The sequence below is a fragment of the Lepidochelys kempii genome, chromosome 15 (genome assembly GCF_965140285.1).
Source record: "Lepidochelys kempii isolate rLepKem1 chromosome 15, rLepKem1.hap1, whole genome shotgun sequence".
NCBI classification, from domain to species: Eukaryota; Metazoa; Chordata; order Testudines; family Cheloniidae; genus Lepidochelys; species Lepidochelys kempii.
Genome location: NC_136394.1, coordinates 13,598,344 through 13,616,642, shown reverse-complemented (window position 1 = coordinate 13,616,642; position 18,299 = coordinate 13,598,344). Strand labels below are relative to the sequence as shown.

Sequence of the window (18,299 nt, the reverse complement as noted above, 5' to 3'; positions counted from 1 at the left end):
CTCTGTGAAAGCTTACTAATCTCTGGGACATTTTAGCTTCTTTGGGCAGCACACGTTCTTATTTTCCTCTCGTCATCCTGTAATTGCCAGTGCCACTCTTCACAGAGAAGTGACTCATCCCTTGGGGAATTTTCTGTTCTAACCTCCTGTGCCCCATCAATCCAGGATTTTGTGCTCTTAAAATATTGCTAGAAATAATGATGCCATTGGACACCCAAAGCAGTGCACTTTCTGTGCAGTTGCATGCCCAGAATACCAGCCATCAGGTGTCTTCTATCATGGGAAGTGCCAAATCTTTTGTGCAAGTCTTGGAAATGCACTGTCTGATATGTTGTTACTGCTATAAAATAGAAATTAAAAATAGAAACAAGCATTTACTGTAGCTTATTCACACGGATAGAACAGTCTTTCAGCCAGACAAGTAACTCTGGCATTCACAGTAATGTCACTGCTTGTGCTTCCTAGACAGCTCAGCGCAGGAGTTGTGTATTTTATGTACCGATATTTTCTGAATCTGTTTAGACTATATCAGACATTTACCTCTCAGATTCATCAGCTGCCAGTGTGCGTCTTCAGAATATTGCAAAGTATACGTTCAAAATAAAAATGCAGCAGTCTTCTGTCTTTGAGTGTTTCATTATCTTTGCTTTTAGAAGATCTGGGTTTGAAATGCCGTCAACTTAAAGCAGAGCTTTGTTCCCTTCTCCTACATACACACTTTCCTTCCTTAAGAAGCTCTAGTTAGGGTTAGTGGGTTTTGTTTTGTTGTTAAATGCCCTAATCTTCTGGAAGTGTCCATTTTTACTGAGGTTTTTCCACTCAAAAGCTGTACATCATTAACTCCCCATCACAAAATTCAAACCATGGGCCAGTCTCAGATTTTGTAGCTGAACTTTTTTATAATGATAGTGTTACCCATTATCACAATTACCACTTCAGCATAAAGAGTCGGGTATGATAATATATATTATAAATAGCCACATCAGTTGGACAGTAACGTGGGAGACGTAACCTCTAAAACAGGCTTCTTGGATTTTAGCAACCACACATGGAGCAGCTGTTAGTGAAAAAGAGAATATTTTCTTCACCCCATTTCTCCATGTGGAATATCTAAATAAGACGAGATATTGAAGTGAGAAGAAGCAATGAACACATGGAAGGCAGAGAGCCCCAGCCAGCTGTAGGCCCATCAACCCCTCTATCCATCTTCCAACAAAGAGTAGAAATAATTCCCCAGTCTTTAGGGAAGGAAAAGCAATATGAAAAAGGCTGCCAAAACAAGAGAAATTAAGTATCACAATAGGTTGCATTCACGCAGTCACATGCATATTATTACAAGCACTCTGTTAGCTGGTAGGGTGTGATAAATCAGTCGTGCCATGGTGATCATGCTGCCCATCAAGACTTACTGTTACATTTCAGTGTTCAGGTTATTAGTGTGTGTATGTGTTTTATGCCTTTCCATCCCCTCACCTCTATTGTCCTTCTCAGGGCATTCAGGGTGCGAAAAATAAACATTTGTTTCCAGCAGACAAATGAAAGCCAGGGTAAACTCCACTGGCATATTTCCATTTGTGGCTTTGTTAAGGACACCCTTGATCAGGGAATTGCATGAAGCAGGTGAACTGCCTTCCTGATAAGCAATCCATATAGCCTGTTTGTATACCTTGCCTGCCAGTGTCCCAGGAAATGAAAAGAATTGAGGGTTTCCTTTTGTCTTACTCCTTTCCCTGGGGGGCATGGATCAGCGTTCACGTCATGCTCCGGGTCAGTACCTGGCCCAGGCTGGGAAAACTAATGATCCAACCAGCGGACCAAATTCAGTGATGAATCCTGGTCACATGCCACTAGAGGCACATTGCACGTATGCTAAGGCAGACTCCAAAATTCCCCTAGCAGAATCAGATTTCTCTGCCACGTGGAAATAAATCTCACAAAAATCAGGGCACCAAATCCATTGTACTATGTTTTATTGCACGATCTGGTAAACAGGACACCCAGCTTTGGAGGCTGGGGAACTGCTTTTCCTGTCCTGTCTGGGCAGGACCAGCGCTGCCTACTAGGCAGCATCACCGTGACAGCTGGCACATCCGTGGCTGTGGCAAGGTGTTCATAAAAGGCCAAAGCAAATCTTCCCCCCCATCCCCACCCCCAGTCACCGGGAGAGGAGCGAAGGTGGGCCAGGTTGCCCCTGCTCCGCTCAGGGATGGTCCCCAAGGACCAAGGGGTCAGGGCGGAGAGACAGGCAGAGGAGGGTGTCTCCAGACGCAGCCAATCGCGAGCCCCGGCGCTCGCTCCCACCCCCTGCTCTGCAGCCCGCGCCGGCCGCGCAGGGAGTGACCCAGCAGCCCGCGCTAGCCTCGGCCATGCCGTTCCTGGAGCTGGAGACCAGCCTCCCGGCCGCTCAGCTGCCCCAGGGCTTAGCCGGCAAGCTGTGCGCGGCCGCTGCGGCTATCCTGAGCAAGCCCGAGGAGGTGAGTCTCCTGCCTCGGCGTGCGCAATGCTGAGGCCTTTGGGCCGGCCGCGCTGGCTGCGTGCGCCCTTGCTGCCGGCTGCCCTGGGGGAGCAGCGGGGCCTGCGGCAGATGCGCGGAGCTTGTCCCTGGCCCCGCACCCCCTGCGGGGTATGGGCTAGATGAGAGGGGGTCCTGGTCTAGGAAAGACAGAACCACTGGTCTGGGGTCCCCCTGTGGGGGCCGTGAGCAGGTTGCGGGGGTGCCACCAAGTAGAGCCAGCCTTGGGCTCACTGGGGCCCAGGGCAGAAAGCCAAAGTCCTGCTGCATGGGGCTGAAGGCTGGGACCCTGCTCCCCGCCACCTGGGGCTGAAGTTGAAGCCTGGGCAATGTAGCTTTGCGGCGGGCCCTGCAGCATGGGGTCCCGGACAGCTGCCCTGCTTGCTACCCCCTAGTGCCGGCCCTGGCTTTTCTATGCAGAAAACTAAGTTATTGTGGCACAGGTGGGCTGTGGAGTTTTTGTAGCATGTTGGGGGGAGGTGTCTCAGAAAGAAAAAGGTTGAGAACCCCTGGACTAGGGCAAGGCAGGGTTCCCCTGGGGTGCACGGGGTGAGTGGCCCAGGGCACCAGCGCCTCCTCATGACACACACTGCTCATATCTGTGAGGCTTGTGTCCTGTGTTTCCTTCCCTCCCATGGCTGTTTCCCTGGGTGTGCCCGGCATGGCAGAGGATAAACGTCACGGTGAAGAGCGACTTGTCCATGGTGGTTGGAGGCTCCGCAGCGCCCTGCGCTCAGCTGTTCATCTCATCCATTGCAGTGGTGGGAACTGCGGAGCAGAACAGAGGGCACAGTGCCAAGTTCTTTGAGTTCCTTACCAAGGAGCTGGGGCTCGGTGCAGACAGGTGAGTGCAGTGCAGGGAGAGTAGGAGGAAGGTGTATTCAACAGGTAGAGGGGAGTTTCATACAGCGTCCCAGTGAGACCCAGCTCAGTGCTGTGGAGCTTCACTAATCAAGGTTTGTGTTTAAGTACAAATAGGGGAAGCTTACAAGAGGCCTTGGCAAGGAGGGTCTCTCCTCCAGTCCTCCTGATTTCCCCCCCCTGCCCTGTCAGTAATTTCCTGCACTCCTTAGACTGGGCATCTTCCTTCTTGCTCCTCTCCTGGCTTTCTAAGGCTGAGCCTAATTGTGAGAATGCGGGGTGAAGTCCCAGGTGTAGTCAAAGCAGAGTTACCCCCAAATGCCCTGAGAGCCTGGTGGCACATGAGCAAGGATTTCAGAGTAGAGGATTTAGAAGCAGAGCTGCATTGGAGTGAAACCAGAGAAAGAAGAGAGATGGCAATTGAATGTCATCATTGTTAGGGCTGGATGAATTGGGGGTTCCCCTATTCTGGTACTTAGCAGCTCTGACTCCACATCCCCACCATGTCACATAAAGCTTGCTACACCATTAGTCATCCTTGATCCAAATAACTCCTCAGTAGGGCTAATTACTGTCTTGGCTGTCAGAATTTATTTAGTACAGGAAAAATAAAATTTATTTTTTTATTTAAAGGCCAGACATGTCCACCATCACCCATCAGTGCCAGGTGGTAGCAAAGGGGTTAGTTTGCCTTTCAGGTGGATTTGTCAATCTTTTTTCTCTGCCCCTTTCTCTCTTGTTCTCCCATTACTCCAACAGTAGCAGAGAGAGAAAAACTCGCTCCATGTGTATTTCATAGCTCTGGGGAGAGGTGAAGTCTTATTTTTCCCTTTGTGTTTATATGGAGGAGAAATTGTCTATTGAATTATTTATGACTAGCAGAAATTTTTTTTAAAAAGTCATACAACAGAATAAGAGAGAAATATTAACTAGGTTCTAGGCCAGTTGCCTAACTGGCTGCCCCTGGAATCCTGCTGCTACTAGGTCTTGCCTCCTAGGCAGTAAGGCTGGTAAACAAAAGCTTGGTGGACATGGATGGTGGTTATACACTGGTTATTTTCAAACAGCTAAGGGGAATACAGAAACACAAATAGGGCAGATGCCTGAAATGAAAAGGCAGTGAATTCCTATGGTTTCCATGTGACTAAGGTATTTTCTACTTCTAAGAATAGCTCTAAATTCAGCATTCTGTGTAGCTGCACCAATGCTGGCACTGTTTGAGCTGCAAGGATAGCCAAGGACATCCAGGACTTTGCACTGACTGAACTGGGTGGGGCGTACTCTATTCTGACCAGGAGTAACCCCATTTAACATAAGCAGCGCAAGCCCCAGTGCAGCTTTCTCTTCTCTGTGTTTGGGGTCAGCAGGCGCTCAGATACAGCAATGAGAATTTACATATACAGCAATGAGAATTTACATATAAGTACCTTGGATAAATAGATAGTTAACAGTTTAACTTTTTGCGGGTGTGGACAGGACTTTAGAACCCGTTCACACACTGTCCCATATAAAAAAGCCTGCTCCTATTACAGTCAGAGCGTTTAAGTCCCGACCACTGAGAGCTATGTTTAATGGTGTGTTTCTGGGTTGTTGAGAGAACTTACTGGAGATAATGTTCTATTATAAAATAATAAGCTTTCCTTTCCTCCTCTGTTCTCTCCTCTTTCACACGCAAAGGATTGTTATCCGTTTTTATCCACTGGAACCTTGGCAGATTGGCAAGAAAGGAACTGTCATGACTTTCTTATGATCTCTTCAAGAAACCCATTAAAAAGAAACCCTTGCGGAGGAGGGCACAACCCAAGGATGGCCAGCTCTACCTGTTTATTTCTATGCAAGATCTGATATGTATCCTTCTGCACCTCCACTCATATAGTTCCTTTCTGTTTCTGCTTCCTATGTGCACACATCTCCAAAGCGGGGCTTACCAGCCAAACTCTTTGACAGTAACAGTTGGAGGTCTTTGTCTCACACCTGTCTTGTGGCCCAGAGACAATGCAGTTACCTATGATCTCAAACAAAACTTGAATTGTGAGCTTTGTTTAGCTGGAAGTTTGTTTTGTCATCAGCAGCGTCATGATGGCCTTCCTTATTTGGATCCAGTTAATCCAAGTTCTGTAGTCTTTTCCTTTAGCAATGAACAGTTCTTTCTTTCTGTTGCGTGACTGGCATCATTGATAACTGACAGGGGAGGTTCTCCAGTTTTGTTCAGCCCGAGGGCCGCTTTGCAAGAGAAAGACAGATCCTGTCATGTGCCAGCCTTTCCTCTTCCTTGTGAAATTCTGTTCTAGGAGTCCCTGGGCCATAGCTTGAGACTTTATGGGGTTAACTTCACCACCAGATAGAATGCTGACTGGGACCATGTCCCTGTAGACTTTTCTACACCAGAAGTCACTAAAAGTTGCTTATTAGTCTGGCAATAGGCACTAAACTAATTCATCGAAGTTAGCCTACTCGCTGCCAGTGGAGGGCAGAGAGAGTCAAGGGGACCTGAGATCTTTCACTTCCAACTTCTGTGACCATATCTTCCATGCTAAACCTCCTACCCCACCCCCATTTCTGGGAAGAGAGAATATTGGTCTGAGGGAAGAACCTTTTAACTTGTATGGGGTGGCTGGGCTAGGGCTCCTTTCTAATCTCCTGCTCTGAGCTCTGCTTCACTAGGATCATTCTCTTGCACTGGTGGATGTTCCCATGTTCAGTCTATAGACTCCTGTAGTTTAATATCAGTGTGCATATTGTGCACTGGGGTATGTGTGGAAGAGGGCTACTTATTGCAGAATCATTTCATACCCTAGGGTGTGGAGCCCAGGAAATTGTTTTAGAATCATAGAATATCATGGTTGGAAGGGACCTCAGAAGGTCATCTAGTCCAACCCCCTGCTCAAAGCAGGACTAATCCCCCATCTACCAGATCCCTAAATGGCCCCCTCAAGGATTGAACTCACAACCCTGGGTTTAGCAGGCCAAAGCTCATTTTGCTGGTTCTGGTAATTGGTTTCAATTCCTGTAACTTGCCTCCTTGTTCACAGTACTTTTCCTCAACCCTCTCACTACAGTGAGCAATATCAGAACACTTTTTCTTTTACAAATGCTTTCAGTGTTCTGTGGGTGGTGGAGAGGAGCCACGGCCTTGCTACATCTGCTGTAATGCCCATTCTCTTAGTAGGGGAGTTTTCCCCTTGGCACCCTTCTAGTTGGTCACTTTTTAACTGGATTATACACAATATTTTATTACAAAAATCCCCTCAACCCCCCTAGTTATCGTCTATGGGATTTTCTTACTTTTGCATTTCACTCAGCAGAGATAATGAAGATAGAGTTGTCAGTTTCATTTTCATTTGTAGTCACTTTTTAAGGTCCAAATCCTGCAAACATTTAGGCATATGAATAGTTGCACTGAATTCATTGGGATTACTCATGTGAATAAGTGTTTTGAGGGTCAGGATTAAATCTTTCATTTTCTGGTTCTGATGTACCACTACAGTGTTTAATTGTCAGGTATTTACAGCATTGCAAGGGAATAATTACATTTAAAAATGAACTAATTTCCTCTTTCATTGCTCACAGAATACTTTTTATTCCATTAGGTTTTGTAATTTTTTTTAAACACAATAAAAAACTGTGGGTGTCAAGTTGGAAGTGTCTTTCATTTATTCAAAAATAACTGAAACCAATTAGGTTATTCAAAAATAATTAAAACCAAATGATTTATTAATATCTGAAGCTAGTTACTACACATGCAGCATAACTTTCTTCCATTGTTGCAATATCACTGTCCTCTAAATAAAATCTGCACTAAGTGCAGATTTATGTGTTAGTGTCATGAGTTGGGTGTTTATCTGGTCAATAGAAGTTGTATCAAAATATTTTTAGTGTGTGTCGATTCACTAGATTATCGCAATACTTTCACTCTGTTTCCCTTTCTCCTTGTATCTCACTCACTCTTAAGCACAGTTGTAGATAACACAGCTATCCACGCTGCCTATGTTTATTTTTCTCATGAGATCTTTTCAATTAAATGCTTTTAAAACTAGGATAGTAAATGAAACAATTGTGTATCACTGAGCATATGACCAGTGACCTTAGAAATCCGTTTGTCATGGAAAAAAAGCTGAATTTGCATTTTTACAAAGAATCTTTAGTTTTTACTTTTTGTGAAAAAATAGAATTAAATTTTACTGCAAGTACTTGTCACTTATTCAGTGTGTGCAACCTCCTCCTCTTGTGGTTAATTTTTGAACACGCTTTATATTTACATAGCTAAACATATTCCAATAAACTGCTTCCAGCGTTTCGAGGTTATTCAAAGGCGGGGGGGCGCTTCATTTTTTAATGTATCTCAAATTTCACTTCAGCCTCCAGATGTGAGTGATTAAAGTTATGAAAATATGCCAAAAACTTTAAAAATCACCCCAAAGACTGTCTCTCCATTTGGCAAGGACAAATTTCATGTTGATGGTAATGTTCTGTCTGTACTGTATGCAGCAAGGCTGTAGATTACATCGAAGGCAGACAATTGTAGAACACATGGAAAACGATAAACATAAACTGAATGAAAACAAGACTGAAACAGCAGGTCCATCGACAACAGTAAAGAAACAATGCATTGTGACTGGATCATACCAGTGTTTTTGTGCATTTAAAAAAAACTAATTTTCTGAAAATATACCATACAGACAGAACTATTTGGTATGTGTATGAAATACAAATTGCAATGCTGTTAATTTTCTTATAATGATTGATGGCACTGGTAGGCTTCAAACTCACTTAAAAATTGTAAATATATCAAAATACTGTGTTCAACTGTTACGTATATATATTGTGGCTCGGAAAACTAAAGTTCAGCATTTCACTTTAATCATGGAAAATGTGGATTTTTATGTTTTTTATCAGAGAACTTAGGGAAGTTTACTAGGGAAAACTAGGAGCCCTCCATAACTTAAAGCTTAACTGATCCTATTACTACCCTCTCTCCTGGCAGGGGGACGGTACTGCCCATGTCCCTATGAGTGGCTCAAAAAAGTGGAGGTGAACCCTTTGTGACAATCTGAGAAAACCCAGTAACCTCAATGTTAGCATTACAGAAATGTAGCTTTAATTATGGTTTGTAAAGGACTTCCCGTCTTGGAGATGACAAGTTTTGACTTCCCTTAGGACAATCCTGTTTTTTGCCCTATGTCCCAGCTCGCCTTGCTGGCTTCCTACCACTAGTTGCTTTTAGAGGCTGTTTCTCCTTCGTTGCTTCTCCCATTAGCTGCTTCCTGGCTTTGCGTGTCTCATTGCTATAAAAGAGCAGGCACAAGAAGAGGCAGGAGCCTCCACACACTCTCCAGCTCTCAGCAGCAGCTTCACTCCATTGCCCTGGGGTGTAGAGATACACAAAGGAGTGGAAAGGGGATAGATACCATCTGGAGGAATTAAAAGTGGGGAAAGCTTGGGAAGGAGGTTGCCATGCGAAGATAGCACAAGAGAATGACTTCTGAGCTCGTTCCAACTGCTGGAGGGGATTGTAGGCGAGAGGGCTCCCTGCCCCCTAGAAGACAACAGATAAAGGGGGAGCAGGGCATATTTAGAGGAGTGGTACGTTTGTGGGAAGAAAGTCTTGGGTGTTGGCGGGAGTCTCAGTAAGTTCAGACAAGCACCTGAACTACCATTACTTTGGTTTCTCCAGTCACAGACTTTCTGTGCAATGTTGACCATCTCTTTCACACTCCCAGTATGTCTGTGACATTATATTAGTGACAAAACATCCGTACTAATGCAAAATCATAAAGCAAGCTGGGGCAGGGAACTTTCTGAGAGCTTCGTTGCTCATGGACTTTGCATCTTTTGTAAGATAGCAGTTAAAATATTAAACCAAAGTGAGTGAAGGGCTGGGACAGATTGGTTTTTCTCAGCCAGAGCCCTCTTACCATTTATTTGGCTCTGGCCAATGCAGGGGGTGGAGTGGGATCAAAGCAACTGTTATGAGTTGGTACTATAAATCACTGTAGGCTCTCCTACTCCACTAACTGCTAGTGCTGAATGTTCTCTATGATCATGTTGGCTAGGGAAACAGCCATTTAGCTCCATTTCAGAGTAGTAGCCGTGTTAGTCAGTATCCGCAAAAAGAAAAGGAGGACTTGTGGCACCTTAGAAACTAACAAATTTATTTGAGCATAAGCTTTCCTGAGCTACAGCTCAATGTTTTGGGGCTTGAGGAGGAAACTGGCATAGGGAGGTTATGCAGGCCCCTTAAATCCACAAACTGAAATAAGTATACAACCCTGCATAGTACAGTATAGAGAAACCAAAGGAAGCTGTAAGCATTTGTTTACGCTGTAACAGCCCAGTTGCTTAGATCTGTTACTCTGGGTCTAAGAAAAGCAAATGTATCAACTGCATAGTTCTCAATAGGAATTATTTAAACTTCTGTTCCCCCAAATTGTCGAGCTTTTCTTGTACACAGCTTGCCAGACATCTGATCCCCAACATCACCCAGCAAGAGATCTTTTTACAGTTTCTAAATATTTCAAGCCTTGAACGTCAAATAATTTGGCTGCTGTTTCTAAGGGTTAGTGATCTTTATTGGATTGCTCAAAATCTCTGTACTAACATGTTTGTATGTCCAAAATCTTAAACAGACTGATTTAAGGGCTCCAAGATAAATTCTGAGATTCTCAAGTCTTTGGGACAAGGATTGTGTATGTATTTAACCAGCACAAGGGGCCTGATCCTGTCGAAGACCTTTGGACACTATTGGGATATAAATATTAAATAATAACTTTTGAGTTACAAGAACAACCATGTGGGGAGATTGCTTTAAGGTGTATGAATATCCCATCCCCAATTATCAGTTTATACAATAGCTGGTGGTGGGGATAGTCTGCTTTCTTAAACCTGGAGTCAAAGATTTTGAGATAAATATGTGTACATTCTACACAAGGGGAACTATTCTTTATATCACTGAGGGTTGGAGATTTCCTTGTAGTACGAGGTGGCATGGCTGCAGACTGATATGATTCCCTGAGATTTCAACAATATAAACTAGAAAGCAATATAAGTCATCTACGAAAGCTTCCTCCATACAAGCTCTCCAAATGCATCTGAAACTTGACTTAAAACACCCCTGCTATTCCAGATCTGTCTTCTCTGCCCATCCCTGAGATGTTTCTGTAATAAGCACAAAATGGGAGACTACAATAAAATATTTTAATTTGACAAGCCAGTTTGAACTCAGACATACATGGGTGGCAAGCCAATGCACTAACCCACTGCTCATTATCTACACAGCCTTTTCCACATTGTAAACAAATGCCCATTCTACAATCAGATTTGCAATTAATATGTTTTAATTGTAAAAATAATATACAAATGAAAATACCAAACCCAGACTGATGAAACATATTAATTTCTCCTTACAATCATGTTCTTAATAGGTTTCCTACATCACCCTGCCAGCATACTTCAACACAAACCCATGACTGAGAGGGTACTTCAGTCTCCACACTTTCAGTCTTTGGGTTCCACTGCAGGTTGTCAACATGGATGCTTGGTAGACATGTCTACCAGGACTGACAGCATCAGCTTATTCCACTTTGGTGAGCAAACAGCTATCAGATGGTAACATCTGGTCACTGTAGTCCAATGATCTGCTTGACAGAGTCTCTTCATCCTATTACCAGTCCTCTACTCTCTCCAGAGTCTCCCTAAACAGATATCTTCATTCTCTAATAATTTACCAGATGATTTTATCATAAAATCATCACTTTAAGTTTAGTGAACATATTTGATACACAGCTACAAAAATGCCTTTTAGGGGAGGTTCATATTCTGAAAAAGATCAAAGATCTAGCACCAAAAAATGACTAAAGCTTTGATGTGTATGTTTCAGCTGTATGCATCCAATGAAGTGACCTGTAGCTCAGGAAAGCTTATGCTCAAATAAATTGGTTAGTCTCTAAGGTGCCACAAGTACTCCTTTTCTTTTTGCAAATACAGACTAACACGGCTGTTACTCTGAAACCTTTCAGCTCTTGTTAGACATTTGACTATAGGGTGATTCAGTGTAATGCACAAGTTATGATATGCCCTTTAGTGACCATCAGAGTAACTTGATAAATTGCTCACTTTGGTTAAAGTGATTGTAATTAACTGGACTTTGATAACTTATCAATTGTTCTTCATGTCCACAGAAACTAGGACAAGAAGTAATCAGCTTAATCTGCAGCAAGGAAGATTTAGGTTAGATATCAGGAGAAACTTTCTAACTAGAAGAGCAGTTAAACTCTGGAATACATTACCAAGGAAGGTTGTGGAATTCCTGTCAATGGAGGTTTTTAAGTACAGGTTAGACAATCACCTGTGAGGGATGGTGTAGGTATACTTGGTCCTGCCTCAGTGTGAGAAGAGTGGACTAGATGACCCCTTTCAGGTCCCATCCAGCTCTATGTTTTTTATAATTCTATAAGAACAAAGCATCATGTTTATTATTACAATCCATTTACATAGTGCTCTAACTCTACACAATACTATATACATATAGAGCAAGGGCTTGTCTTCATTGCAATGCTTAGCTTGAGATATAACTCAGGCATTACACCCAACCTGACTCCAGTTCATAGACAAAAATCTCTACCTTGAGTTAAAGTGATGCTTTAAACTTGAGCTAGCTGGTCTGTCAGGTGGTATATGCTATTAATGCGGTGTGGATGCAGCTACAGCTCAAGTTAGCACAATTTATCAGATGCTAATCCAATCACTCTTTGCTGCTATCACAATCATTCTCTGCAGGTGAAGTGTGATGCTGCAATATGGCCACTCTCCCTTGAGCTTAGCTAGCTCAAGTGGAGTAACTTGAGCCTGTAACTCAAGCTAACTGGTGAAAACTGAGCAATTGACAGGGAAAGGATTTTTACTCACACTTTTTAAAACTCTGCTTTTTGTTAGCACAGATTTAACTTAAGTAAATAACATTTTGGAGAAAGGACAGTTTTGTTAAAGATTCAACAGCTCACTTTCAGTTAAGTTGTGAGAACATACAATAAACACTGGAATGATGGGCTGGGGAAACAGGGAGGATTGTGTAGTTGTCTGTGAATACATAGAATAAAGGAGGGCAGCTGAGAAGGACTGGAAGGAAAGAAGAAAACTTCAGTGTTTGAGAAAATGAGTTTCAGATGAAGCTAGGCATCCATGACGAAATGTCAGAAACGCACCCAGAGAGAGAGGACTGAACAGACCGCTAGCACAGAGAAAAGGCAGTAGTTGAATGCATGAGCGGTAAAATCCCAGAGATGGGATATAAAAATGAACCTGATGGGCACTGGCAGAAAACAGACGGCAGCAGGAAGAAAAGCCAGGAAAGGAGATAGTGAAGGAGGGCCAGCAACATGCCGCAAGCAGCACCAGGGCCCTGGTTCAACAAAGCGCTTCGCCGCTGCTTTACGTTAGGCATGGTTATGTCCAACCCCTCAGGCAATGCCCTCAAGCTGACGTGTGGCTGCTCCAGGCCGGGGGGTGAGGACGGTGCAGGGGGACGTGGCGCGCTCTGGAGAGAGCCAGGGACACAGCACCTGGACCGATTCGGTGATTTAGACGCACGGTGACAGGAGCTCCAGCCGGGCCGGCTCTGGTCAGTCACTGGTCGAGCCCCGAGGCCGGGCGGCGGCGGCGGGGCCGCGTGACGGCCCCGTGCGCGCGCGGGACGGGCTGACAGTGACGCGGTGAGAGAGGGAGGGCGGGACGCACCCCGACGACACGAGAGAGCGGGCAGGACGAGTCATGGGACGGTGGCTCCCGAGGGCCAATGGAGGGACAGCACGGCGCGCGCTAAGGTCGTGACGGCAACGACGTGCCGCGGTGACGGCATCATGGCAGTCTCCGACAACGGGGTCCCGTGACGGCACCCGGGGGTCCCGGAAGGGGCGGGGCGGATGTGGGAGGCACAGCCCCCGGAGTGGGGGGCGTCACTGCGGGAAGCTGCTCCGCAGCCGCCTCGGCCCCGCCCGCTCCGGAGGCAGCCGGGCAATCTGTATCCAGCATCTCTATTGGCTGGGTAGGGAGCCGCAGTTCAGCCAATGAGCGGCCGTTGTATTGGCCTGCTGGGCTCCAGGGGCCTGGGAGGAGGTTGCCGTGGAGACTGCAGGTGAGGCTCCCCCCTTCCCTGTAGAACGGACTCCTCTCAGCGGCGCGTCAACCCCCCTCTCCCCGTCTTAGGCGGGCCGCTCTGCCCGCCGTTTACCCAGCCGGCCCGGGCTGCACGCCGGGCTGGGGCGTGGGGAGCTCTCTCGGGGAAGCAGCGGGGCCGGTGCCCGTGGGGGGGGGGAGTGCGGGCTGGTACCTGGCGCCTCTGCTGAGGGAGCGGAGGGCCCAGTGCTGCCGGACACCTGTATGGAGAGCGGGGGTGCAGCCCTGTCCCCGCCCGGATGGGGGATCGGCATTGTGCGGGGAGGAGGTGCCGTGGGGGAGCGATCTCCGTGGGCCAAGCCTTGCTTACGTTAAAGCTCCCCGGATAATTGGGGAGCCCTCTAGTTCCAGAACCCACCGACGTCCCAGTTTCCACGGAGGGGCCCCGTTCCGCCCCTCTGTCTGCAGTTGCCTCTCACAGGCCTATGGCTGGATGGAGCCTCCTGTGACGATTCTGCCGGGCTCTTGCACCCTTTACAACAGGGTTTCTCAAACACTTGGACGCTGAGCTTCTTTCAGGAAATGTAACAGATCTTCCCCCTCCCCTTGCTAAAAACCTACCCATCATCATTTATGCATCTACCTCTTCCTCTTCAGTCACTCCCTCACACCCGTGCTCTGGAAAGTGGCATTGTGTACACGATAGACCGTGAAAACGATCCCTTTAGCATGTGGTCAAAAACTAGTTTTGGAAGAATGAACTTTTCTAAAACCTAAATCTAGTAGAAACACTTTTACAACTTTTTTTAAAAAGTCACTGAAAACTGCTGACTTTAAACAAATATTTCCTTATAGCGTTTGACACCTAAACATAACTGCAATGAGAACCTACCGTGAAACTCACAAGAACAATGCAAAATGAAAATGGAGCATAAATAGTTAAGTAAATTAGAATTAGAAAATTATTTTGGTTTTAATAATCTAAGGAGCTGTGTGAAACAAGTAAATTTATTTTTGCAGTACCTGTATATGGTTTTTAAGTTGGAAGGCTTAAAGTAGCACTATTCTATTAAGTGTCTCTGTCTAGACATAAAGTTTGCAGGTGCCTAAGGCTTTGTCTTGCACATAAAATTTGCTTTAATTGTACTGGTATATTACGTATACTGGTATAGCTAAAGTGGTACAAGCCACTTTCTATGGATACAGTTATACTAGCGTTAAAATGCTTATACTGGTATAGTTTATTCCTGTAGAGTATTATTTTGCTATAAAATAACTGTGTCCGAATTAGGAATTGTACCAGTAAAAAATCATACCCCTAACTGACATAGTTATGCCAGTACAGAAACTCTGCTTTCTATTTTACTGTATTTCTCTTCTTCTGTCACCATTTGACTGTACTAGAGCTAAAAGTAACTTGACTCTTCTTTAAAAGTTTCTATTTGAGCAAAATGCAGAATTAAAATTGTTGCCATCCACATATTTTTCTTTCGCTTTGGTTGGTCTAGTCCAGGGGTCACCAACGCGGTGCCTGTGGTGCAATGGCACCCGCCGGGGCAGTTGTGTGCGCCCGCAGGACGCTGCACTGCCGAAATGCCGCAGCCGAGCGCGGCCGCCGGAGAACCGCCCACCGAAATGCCACCGAGAAGCGTTGCCGTATTTCGGTGGCGATGCTTCTTACCACTGCCGCTTTTCCCACAGAAAGGTTGGGGACCACTGGTCTAGTCTCTAGTGCAATATCAGCCAAGCTACTGAGTTCTAATCCTGTGTCTACCAATAGGGTGACCATATTTCCCAAAGGGAAAGTAGGATACCATGTGAGGCTGGCCTGAGGATCCCTGTCCCCAGGATGGGGCTGGGGTTGACAGCCCACACCCTGTTGTCGCTTGCCCACCAAACATTCCCTTGGGGGCATGCTCCACTTTTTTGTTAAAACTGGGCATTTGTCCTGTTTGTTTGCTCTTGCCCTCTGATGATCAGTTGACAAGAGCAGATGGGACAAATGCCTAGTTTTGCCAAAAAAGTCAGGACATCTGGGATAGAAGTTAAAAAGGGATCTGTCCCATCCAAAATGGGATATGTGGTCAACCTATCTATCAATGACTTGCTGTGTGAGCTTGAGCAAGTCACCATGACCCTGATTTAGTCCGGTTCTTAAGTATGTATTTAAACTTAAGCTCAAGTAAACTTAAATACTTACCTAACTTTAAGTATCTCACTGAAATAGGGCCATGGAGCCCAATGTTTTTTTCAGAGCTGGTGATAATTTAATTTGGAGTCATGGATGTTCAGTAGGTGAAAATTGGACTTTTGGTTTCATTAGCAATTTAAAAAAATTAAAAAAAAAATTGTTTAAGGTCAGTCCAAAAATGAACATTTAATTTATTTTTTAACAAATTTAAAAAAAACAACTTTTTTGGGTAAAACAAAATATTTTGTTTTGAAATAATCAAAACATTTTGTTTTGAGCATTTTAAAATGTTTTTGAATTTTTAAAAGTAAAAATAAAGGAAATTTAGAGACAAAAAGTTTCAGACTGAAAATTTTGCCCAGCTCTAGTTCTGTAACTTCTGAAAATCAGGCCTCTGTTTCCTCCATTTATAAAACGGGGAAATTACGTGCATGTCTTGCAGGGATTTTGAAGCTTTGTTAACTAATGTTTATGAAATGCTTTGAAGACGTAAAATACTTTATATTATTGTTCAATTTTCTGTATAATTTGGATGCAAGTGATAGAAGTTTTAGTTGAGGAGGGAAAATCAGTGTGTGTGAACCAACAAAATGTGATCACTTCTGAATGAGTTAAATTAAAGTAAAAACATGCTTTCTTTACACGTGAAAGTGCTCATCAATGATATCTGAATTCATTCAGCTCATAGTTCAGCACTCCCACTGCTTCCTGCTGTGGTTAATTCTGGAGTTACCTTGCTATTAATATGGTCTACAATATAAAAGACTGTTTTTAGCCTGCTGTGCACATGTCATTTTTTTGTATGTCTGCTGATGTGAGGGATTTGTCTCATGGCAGTGAACATTTAAAATAAAACATGTACAAATTCCTTTCACGTTCTTTTGCCATTACTTGCATCATACTTCAAGAATTTAATAGAATGAAAATTATAGGTTTAATTTAAATGAAAAATAACTGGTTTTAAATGTGAATACCAGTTTTCAAATTTTCTATCAATGTTAAAATTGCTAGGGATATTAACCTCCCTCCTTTCAAAATGGAGAAGTTTTTATCATAGAAGTTTAGCTTCTTTTTGTTGCCAAATATTTACTTCATAGACCTCTATGGGTATGCAGCTCTAAAGTCCTGCCTTTGCAAGAGAGATGAGAGACACTGTGTTGTCATTGGCCCACCTACACTCTGTATAGGGAACGTTTTAAAAAAAAAAAAGTGCTCCACTGATACTTGCACTAGTTCAGCTTCGTAAAAGTTAGCAACAGTAGCTGGGAGCACTAGTATAGAGGGCCTGCCAGCTTGCTTTGAATAGTAGACCAATTGGATGTGCTCTGAAAGAAGCCATGATGGCTGCCTCCTCTGACACTCAGCACCAGGACAACTTTTTCCTTGATTTCTGTCTTGTTCCACAGACTCTCGTTGTGGGAAGGGCATTGGGTTCTAGCCCCAGAAATGCATCTGTGAACAGGGATTCTGGTCTTGTGCTGCTGATACAGGGGCAGGAAGTCAGCCCTGCTCTGAGAAGGGACTTTTTCTATAATTTTAAAAAATGATGCGATGGTGCAGGTAGACTATAGCAATGCACCGCAAGGAGGCAGAATTGAGGCTACACAGGCAACTTTATCTTCGTCATTGTCTGACATTTAAAGGAGTACTTGTGGCACCTTAGAGACTAACCAATTTATTTGAGCATAAGCTTTCGTGAGCTACAGCTCACTTCATCAGTATGCATCCGATGAAGTGAGCTGTAGCTCACGAAAGCTTATGCTCAAATAAATTGGTTAGTCTTTAAGGTGCCACAAGTACTCCTTTTCTTTTTGCGAATACAGACTAACACGGCTGCTACTCTGAAATCTGACATTTAAGTGATTAATGTGGCAGCCTTAACATTCGTTTAGTGTAATGTTTTTGGATGTTCTCAAGAATATCATATCTAACGTAGGGATTATCTTTAATATTACTGTTACAGTACACATAAATCTCCAGCTGACTAATGTACCATAGTTATAAGTGCATTGCAAATATTCATTTTTTTCTAGTGTTTAAAGTCTTAAAAGCAAAAAGAAAATAAGGAACAATTGCATTTCCTTTCATCTTAATTATTTTAGAACTTTATTTACAATTGTTTTTAAGATTGTTATTGTCAATTCTCATTTATATTGTAAGGTGCTATGACGCTTGTAAAAATTTCCAATTAAATTGTTAAATAATGATTATATGTTTTTAATAATAAATGTTTTCCATTTATAGTAAATATAATTGCAATCCCTGTTTGCTCTTCAGACCTATGTGACTGGCCCTCCACCTGACTCTAGTGGGAGAATCTTTCTGAACATGGTAAGGTGGCAGTCCAGCACAAGCTGCTTATCAGACATCTTGGTGGTATGGCTCTCTGAGAGAGCAGCGAATTCTCGGTGCCACATGTTGCTTGAATCCTTTCATGTGTTTGATGTGAGAAACCAAAAACAATTTTCCATATTTCCTTATCCCAAGACTTAGCCGCTCTCTGTGGAGTGTTAATTGGCACAACTAGAACATTGCATTTTCAGTAATTATCCTTGTAGTGATTGGTAAATTAAGGAGCTTCACTGTAATCCATATGTCCATTCTACTGGCTCCAGGATTCCTAGG

At 43.9% G+C, this 18,299-nt stretch overlaps 2 protein-coding genes across 5 annotated transcripts in view; both read left to right on the top strand.

Annotated features, from left to right (window-relative positions):
* The first annotated feature begins 2,243 nt into the window (after window positions 1-2,243).
* Window positions 2,244-5,915, top strand: DDT (D-dopachrome tautomerase). The gene is made up of 3 exons (XM_073312845.2): window positions 2,244-2,474; window positions 3,181-3,356; window positions 5,051-5,915. Exons 1-3 carry the CDS (start codon window positions 2,367-2,369, stop codon window positions 5,121-5,123), a joined length of 357 nt encoding a protein of 118 aa, XP_073168946.1. The 5' UTR covers window positions 2,244-2,366; the 3' UTR covers window positions 5,124-5,915.
* A 7,232-nt stretch (window positions 5,916-13,147) lies between these two features.
* CABIN1 (calcineurin binding protein 1) overlaps window positions 13,148-18,299 on the top strand; it is a 206,308-nt gene continuing 201,156 nt past the window's right edge. For 3 of the 4 annotated variants that reach the window (XM_073312664.2, XM_073312663.2, XM_073312661.2), the window contains exons 1-3: window positions 13,149-13,502; window positions 14,339-14,421; window positions 17,952-18,005. In XM_073312664.2, coding sequence (XP_073168765.2) covers window positions 18,003-18,005 — 3 coding nt within the window. In that variant the 5' untranslated portion in view covers window positions 13,149-13,502; window positions 14,339-14,421; window positions 17,952-18,002. Of the gene's footprint in view, window positions 13,503-14,338; window positions 14,422-17,951; window positions 18,006-18,299 lie in introns of all 4 variants that reach the window. The other variant, XM_073312662.2, reaches the window with a different exon arrangement.

What these genes read in the sequence shown, in the direction of transcription:
- DDT (XM_073312845.2), top strand. Translation starts at nt 2,367, where the DNA reads ATGCCGTTCCTGGAGCTGGAGACCAGCCTCCCGGCCGCTCAGCTGCCC. An exon ending in TCCTGAGCAAGCCCGAGGAG is followed by an intron (nt 2,475 to 3,180) that starts GTGAGTCTCCTG and finishes CCGGCATGGCAG; the next exon opens with AGGATAAACGTCACGGTGAA. An exon ending in CTGGGGCTCGGTGCAGACAG is followed by an intron (nt 3,357 to 5,050) that starts GTGAGTGCAGTG and finishes TCACACGCAAAG; the next exon opens with GATTGTTATCCGTTTTTATC.